We start from the raw sequence: 7,278 nt of genomic DNA, 5'->3' as shown, positions 1-7,278 counted from the left end.
ATAAAATGGAGAAAAGAAAGAAGAGCAAAGAATTAGCTGGAGACCTGGGAAGCACGTAGTGGAAAAGCCTGGACAGTCTCAAGGCCCCAAGTCCGAGATCTGACTGTTACTGTGTCCACTGTGGGCAAGACGTTTACAGCCCATGGTGCTGTAGCTAATCTCCCTGGGCGTGGACGAAAGAGAAGAATAGATGACAGATTATAATGAATGATTGTTTGAATGGTGGATAAAGAACCTCAGCCAACTTCCAAACAAACCCAAGCTGACCTGTAGGCACAGGGTGCAACAGTGTCAGCTCACTATCTGTCACCATCTGAATGACGAGGGATGCTACGGTAGGAGACCCACTGCTGACCCAGAGACATAAAACAGCCAGACTGGAGTTTGCCAAAACTGACCTGAGGAAGACAGTCCTTCTGGAATAGAGCCTTTTGATCAAGCACATCATTCTGCTGTTTTCAGAAAACATAATGAGGCCTTCAAAGAAAAGAACATGTCCCTACAGTCAAACATGATGGAGGTTCACTGATGTTTTGGGATTGCTCTGCTGCTTCAGTCACTGGATGTCCTGACTGTTTGTGTGGCTTTATGAAATCTGAAGACTACCAGTGAATTCTGGGGCACAACTTAGGCCCCAGTGTCCGAAAGCTGGGTCTCTGTCAGAGGTCATGGGACTGGCAACACGACAATGGCCCAAAGCAGACTTCAACAAGCACCAGAAATGGTTTCAGACAATGAGCTGGAGAGTTGTGAAGTGGCCAGCAATGAGTCTAGGTCTAAATCCCATAGAGCTCCTGTGGAGAGATCTCAGAACAGCAGCTGGGGGAAGGAACCCTTCACATCTGAGAGACCTGGAGCAGGTGGCAAAAGGAGAGAGGCCCAGAATTCCAAGAGAGGTTTAAGAAAGAAAAAAAAAAGAAATCACTTATGGTTACAGGGAATGACTGATTACAGGTATTCTATCCAAAGGATGTGCTACCAAATATTACGCTGAGGGTGGCAATAAATCTGTTTTGTCCATTTTTGGAGTTTTCTGTAGAAGGTACCAGGTTTGGCTTTTTTTTCCCCTCTGCTTTTTGTGTTGTTCCAGTGCAAACAAAAGAAATAAACCTGAGAATACCAAAGAATTTGTGATTTAAAAATAATCTGAGAGAAATAGTGTTACCAGACAAAAATGGAGCTGTACCAATATTTTTGGCCATGACAGTGTATGTGTGTGTGTGTGTGTATGTATATATTATATATATCCAGTTTTCCCAGAAAAATCCAAATTCAATATACTGTAGGAGATTTTTGGTGTTTTCAAAATAGCATACAGATTGAACACATAAAAACCCACAATTCAATTTTCATTTAATCATGTTAATACTGAAAAACACTACTTTATTGTAGGATTCTGCATCACTTCGTGGTGGTCCACCTATGCTCCACCTCATTGCCCTTTTTTGGATTAGGCATAAAGGCAGTGTAGTGTTGCCAATATGGCGAAAGCCAGATTTGAGCTTCGAAACCATCCTTCAGAAAATCAATAGGTGCTGTCACAGTGGGTCTGTTCACCTTTTATATACACTCGATGGCCATGATCAGCATCATGCCTCTAGTACCAGACTTCCATTGTCATAATCTGTTTCCCCGTAGAGATGTACTTCCCGTAACATGAAACCATACCTTATCTTAACCTAACCATTGAGGGGGCGCCCCTAGAAACAGTTTTAACAAAGGAAAACATCCTGACGGGGACAAGACCGGCAGTTTTCCGCGATCTGTGTAAAAGTGGATAGCAACTACCTAGAAAAAAAAATACCTTTGGACCAAAACGTAATAACTTACCAGTAACGCTAGACGTACCTCCACACATGTGCACTAGCTAACGGTACGGCTTCATTTAATAACACTAAAAAGTGCGACAGACCGGGACCAGCTATTTTTCAAACATGTAATTTTGATTAAAACCTCCATGATTAGTTACAGTCAGCAATATTAATAATGTACTAGCTTAATGTTTAGCCTGTGTTTGAGTTGTCGTAGCAAGCCAGGGCTAGCCAGCAAATGCAAACGGGCTAGCTTACCTGTAACTTTCTGAGACCTGACATTTATATATTTCCTCAGTTTCTTCAAAGCCTTCATCCGGATTGGCCTCTCGTTGGAGGCTAATCTCTGTGCAAACTGGACCTCTGGCTCCTGAGTCGACGCCATTCTCCAACTGATTCACGTGGAGCCACTTCTATATCCTCCAGGCATTTGCCCTCTCACCTCTTCTTCTTCTTCTGGTAGATTTCCGGTAGGCTGTAAACCACAAGGTGTAATGCTGCCCTCAATAGGACGAAAAACCTATTAACCTGGCAGTGAAGGACATGTCACATCTACTCGAATTGCAGCATCCCCTACAATAACACAATTTATACATATAAGAATGGGTTAAGACATGACAAAGTGCAAAGCTGTAATCAGAGTACAATGTATAGAAAATTATGATACTGAGGCAGTTAGTAGGGTGGAATAGAAACATTGTTTAAGATGGGTTTGTTTTTTATGTTGGTACACTGCAGCATATAAACCATTATGGTGCACATAAATGTGTTTTATGCAGATACTACTCAGCTCTGCTGTGACCCTAGACTACTTGTGTTTGGTTTTTTCCTCCTTGAGCTAAGGGATGCTGCTCATACCTTATTGTGGTCTATAATGTCAGAATCAGAATCTGCTTTATTGGCCAGGTGTGTTGGACACACAAGGAATTTGACTCTGGTACATCGGCTCTCAATGTGCAAAAGAGTAAACCAGAATAAGGCTGTGTAATATAACAAAAATAAGCAGTATTTACAAGCAACAAAGTGCAAACAATGCAGAAAAAGCAGTATAAACAGAAAGTAACAATGCAGACAACAAAGGAATGTTCTTTGAAATGAGATAAATAGGGATAAAAATAGAGTACTTAAAACAGAGTACTAGAGACCTGTACAAGTCTGTATAATCCGTACAATGATTATATACAGGTATTGCACTGAGGTTTATTGTCCAGTGATATGGTCATTGGTTAAGTGTTCATCAGAGCGACAGCCAGGGGGAAGAAACTGTCTCTGTGCCTGGTTGTCTTGGTGCACAGTGACCTGTAACGCCGTCCAGAGGGTCAGCAGTGATCCTCTCCATCCTCCTTTTGACCCATGAGGTGTACAGGTCCTCCATGGAGGACAGGCTCACACCAATGACCTTTTCTACAGTCCTGACTGTCCGCTGAAGTCTGTACTTGTCCTGTTTGGTTGCTGAGCCAAACCAGACAGTGATGGAGGTGCAGAGAACAGACTGGATGATTCCTCTGTAGAACTGGATCAGCAGCTCCTGGGGCAGGTCGAACTTCCTGAGCTGGCGCAGGAAGTACATCCTCTGCTGTGTCTTCTTGGTGCTGTGCCCTTCCCTCCCCACTGTCGCCGAGTATGCTCAAAGCCAAAGTCAAAGTGTTTATTGTCATATGTACAGTAAGGAAACATGTTCCCCTGCACAATGAAATTCTTACTTTGCGTCCACAATGAATGCCGAACAATATGAAAATCTAAATATACAATAAAATAGATAAATAGTAATACAAAATAAAGGCACTTTAAAACAGCAAGTGAAAAATATAATAACAATGTAATAAGAATATATGCTACAATCAGCTAATGGATGTGCAATTATGCATGTGCAAACTGAAAATGTAAGTACAGGTGGCATTACATGAAGTAATTCCTGATTATAAACTCCTGTCAGATCTTTAGGAGTCTGATGAGGGATTTGTTTGGTTTTCCTTATATTAGTGATCTTTATTAGTGATTTTCTTTATCATTTGAATTATATTCAAAGTACCTGTCTTAAGGAACCTAAAGATGTTTGCCAACCGCCATTATAAGGAAGAACAAGAACAAGAACAACCCTTCAACCTCCGGACCAGTGGTGGCGGTAATGATCACTGTCGTCTACCATCCGTCCAAGGAAACGATCCATCATCATAACAGCGCATGTGCGAGTTCAAGGTGATGCTAGCATGGAGGAGTATTACTGTTGAGCTACTCTTGACCTGTAAATTATTTCCTTTTTAGTAACATCTGCACTACAGTGTCACATACCGTCTTTGAAGTTAGTTGTGAATAATGGCCGCTAATTAATGCAACTAGTTTGAATCTTTTCGTTATTCTACAATAGCAAATGTTACGGTGCTGACTAAAAGCTCGTCCGGTGTTCACGTGAAACCGGGGTGTTTAGGTGAACCTGTCTGAATATTAAGGACGTTTGCTTTTGTTGTGGTAACGGCTGTCTAAATACGGTAACGTTATGTAACATAATGATAGTAATATAGTCATAGAAGAAATTTATAATCTGTCAGAAATTATTTGGTTTACCTATGTTAGAGCCTGGAATTATGTAAGACACCTGTAGCTTAAGCTAAAAACGTAACATTTTCTTCCGTTTGTCTGTGTCGCCAGGTTGAGACTCCAGCCGTCGCTGTATCTGACTAGATGTCTGGAAACAGTTCGTGACTGCTCACTTCTCCCCTCTTACAGAAACACAACTGGACCCTGCAGAAAGCGCTGACGCACCAGGATGACCAACGTGAGTCGGGTGTCTGTAGACTTGTGCAGGACACGGATAGTGTAGGACATAACTGTGAGAGAGGAAATCAGGAGAGTAAAGGTAGCTCAGAGCCAAAGCTGTATTAACATTGATGTGGGAAAACGGTTTTTGTGTTGTGTAGCTATATGGTGGTGGGCGCGCTTAAACAGGGCTCTACACTAAGGTTTATTTTTAGGGGGATTTGTGCCCTTAAAGTCCCCATGGCTACTCATTTTGCTCGTTTCCAGCCATTTAATGTTTAATCTTGGGTACCTCTAGATTAGCTTGACACCCACCATAACGCCAAAGTCACAGTCTGTAATGATTTCAGAATGATAAAACCAGAGAGTGGGGGCAGCACGGTAGGTAGCGCTGTTGCCTCACAGCGAGAAGGTTCCGGGTTCGTGACCTTTCTGTGCGGAGTTTGCCGTGCTTGCGTGGGTTCTCTCCGGGTACTCCGGCTTCCTCCCACTGTCCAAAGACATGCGGCTTAGGTTGATTGGTGACTCTAAATTCCCCGTAGGAGTAGGCCTCCCCGCGACCCAATTCGGGACTAAGCGGTATAGAAAATGAGATGCGAAAACTAGAGAACCTCTTCCTAAAAACGTCACCACGCACAACTCCTGCTGGTGCTGTGTTGCATGTGGACAGCTCAAAGGCATTAATATGAATTTCTCCTCCATAGATGGGTAAACAATGGTATATGTACAGATGAAAACAGATGTGTAACACTCTAAACAAAGCAGGTAACTGAGAAAGTCCATGTTTTAACTGGCATAATTCAGACATAGTAACTTCTCCAGCCTTACAACTATTCTCTCTAACGTTACAGAAACAAGGCATTAACAGACATGCAACGTGTGTTTTTTAAATTTACCTTTAAGTCCCACCAAGTAGTGGAAACATTGCTTCCTTTCAAGTAGCTCCAAGGTCGGTAAACCTAACTGGTGGTCACTGTGTCTTCCCCCACACGACCACATACAGTCCCAAAGTGGTGAAACTAATTCCAATAGGTAGCGTAGCACCGACAATAACATCATGGGTTGTTAATCCACTGGTTAATCAGCAACACATGACATGCTGCAGACACATTGACCTCAAGGTGTCAGAACAAACAGGTACTGTGCTCCGGGGGAATCCAGTGTTGATCAGCTGATCACTAACCACAACAGGGGCTTCACAGTCCGGCTGCTTGTAGGTTAGACCCAGTCACATAAAACAATGAGTCCCTGTACAGGAACATTTCTGGACATGCAGTAACCTCAGGCTCTGTATTTTACTCCACATCCTCTGGTCACAGTGCAGCAGCAGGAGGGAAAATGTATCCACAAAACCAGGTGCAGTCAAATAATTATGCTTTTACAATGGCACCGGTGGATGTCAGGCAAGCTCACATGAATGCAGAACGGCCTGGAGATTATGCCTATTCAAGGAAATCCTTAATACTTTATTTTGTCAGGAAAAAAAGTCTTGCTAGACAGAGTTTACGAGACGTGTATATACCGAGTTGCTTCTGCAAAGAAATACCAGAACATACATACACCTCATTTTTTTAGCTTTAGGTCACATCTAAGATGATAATTCGCCGTTGTAACATTGTAGATAAGTCAAAAATAAGGAAAAGCATGGTGTGGGCTATTTAAATGAAAACATTTAGGAGCACATTTACTTTTAAAAAGAAATAACATGAATGCATCTTTTATAAATGATTAACATTAAAAACATAGTTTGCATAACTTACAGTTCAAAGTATTTATTTGTCATATGCACAGTTAGGAAACGTGTTTCCCTGTACAATGAAATTTTTACTTGGGAAAAACTGACTTGAAAAAGAGATTACTAAAGAATTTTAAAACATTCACACATGGTGGATTTTTTATACATCGATGACTTTGTGGCTTGCTGGCGACCTGTCCAGGGTGTACCCCGCCTTTCACCCGCAGCTGGCTGGGATTGGCTCCAGCCCCCCGTGACCCCGTTTGGGACTAAGCGGTTTAGGAAATGGATGGATGGATGGATGGACTTTGTGCCACTAGGGGGAGCCAGAGGAAGCTGATGTTTTCACAGAATACCTGTGTTACTGCCAGAATATGACAGTTTCAGCAAATATTTTATAAAAATTACAAACCCCAGTTTTAAGTCTGAATTTAACCATGTTAAGAGAACTTGGTTTTCACCATGTAGATGTGAATACAATGGAGGTTAAGGTCTTTTTCACAGTTTCTCATTGTGAATGCAATACACACTAAGGGAAGGTCTAGTCTTAAAGGTAGAGAGGGCGTCTGCCTCCCAAAACTGAGACTGGAACTTGGTTCCACAGGAGAGGAGCTTGATAGCTAAAGGCTCTGCCTCCCATTCTACTTCTGTGGATTCTAGGAACCACAAGAGTTTTCCAGTTTGCATGTGAGAGACTCAAGGTATCTATTTCAAATGAGTTATAACTATGTTTAGGTCTAGGGTTGATTAATAGGCAACATGGGACAACATGGCACCCACCGAGGCGAACGTGTTTGCACGCTCCACTCTTGAATGCCGATTTTTTTCTTAGTTTTCTTCTTTGTGTGTTTTTTGCTTTTTCTGCAGTGCACAAATGTCATGCACTGCTTACATACAACAGACAGGCATTGCTGGATATCACCAACTCACAAAGCCACTGGGAATTTACTGGTTTCATACCACCGGAGCTACAAC

The 7,278-nt window shown here is 42.2% G+C and overlaps 2 protein-coding genes across 8 annotated transcripts in view; one reads left to right on the top strand and one right to left on the bottom strand.

Moving 5' to 3' along the window:
• Positions 1-2,262, bottom strand: part of rrp1 (ribosomal RNA processing 1) — a 27,592-nt gene extending 25,330 nt beyond the window's left edge. The window contains exon 1 of the mRNA XM_020606508.1: positions 2,070-2,262. Coding sequence (XP_020462164.1) covers positions 2,070-2,196 — 127 coding nt within the window. The 5' untranslated portion in view covers positions 2,197-2,262. The remainder of the gene's footprint in view (positions 1-2,069) is intronic.
• Positions 2,263-3,916: 1,654 nt separating this feature from the next.
• mmadhcb (metabolism of cobalamin associated Db) overlaps positions 3,917-7,278 on the top strand; it is a 13,778-nt gene continuing 10,416 nt past the window's right edge. Inside the window, exons 1-2 of one of the 7 annotated variants that reach the window (XM_020606504.1) lie at positions 3,917-4,010; positions 4,461-4,587. In XM_020606504.1, the coding sequence (XP_020462160.1) occupies positions 4,579-4,587 (9 nt within the window). In that variant the 5' untranslated portion in view covers positions 3,917-4,010; positions 4,461-4,578. Of the gene's footprint in view, positions 4,301-4,460; positions 4,588-7,278 lie in introns of all 7 variants that reach the window. The other 6 variants (XM_020606506.1, XM_020606503.1, XM_020606502.1 and 3 more) reach the window with 6 other exon arrangements.

The sequence above is a fragment of the Monopterus albus genome, unplaced genomic scaffold (genome assembly GCF_001952655.1).
Source record: "Monopterus albus unplaced genomic scaffold, M_albus_1.0 scaffold79.1, whole genome shotgun sequence".
Lineage (NCBI taxonomy): Eukaryota > Metazoa > Chordata > Actinopteri > Synbranchiformes > Synbranchidae > Monopterus > Monopterus albus.
Note: the sequence above shows the minus strand (reverse complement) of the source record. Positions and strands in the feature narration are given on the sequence as shown.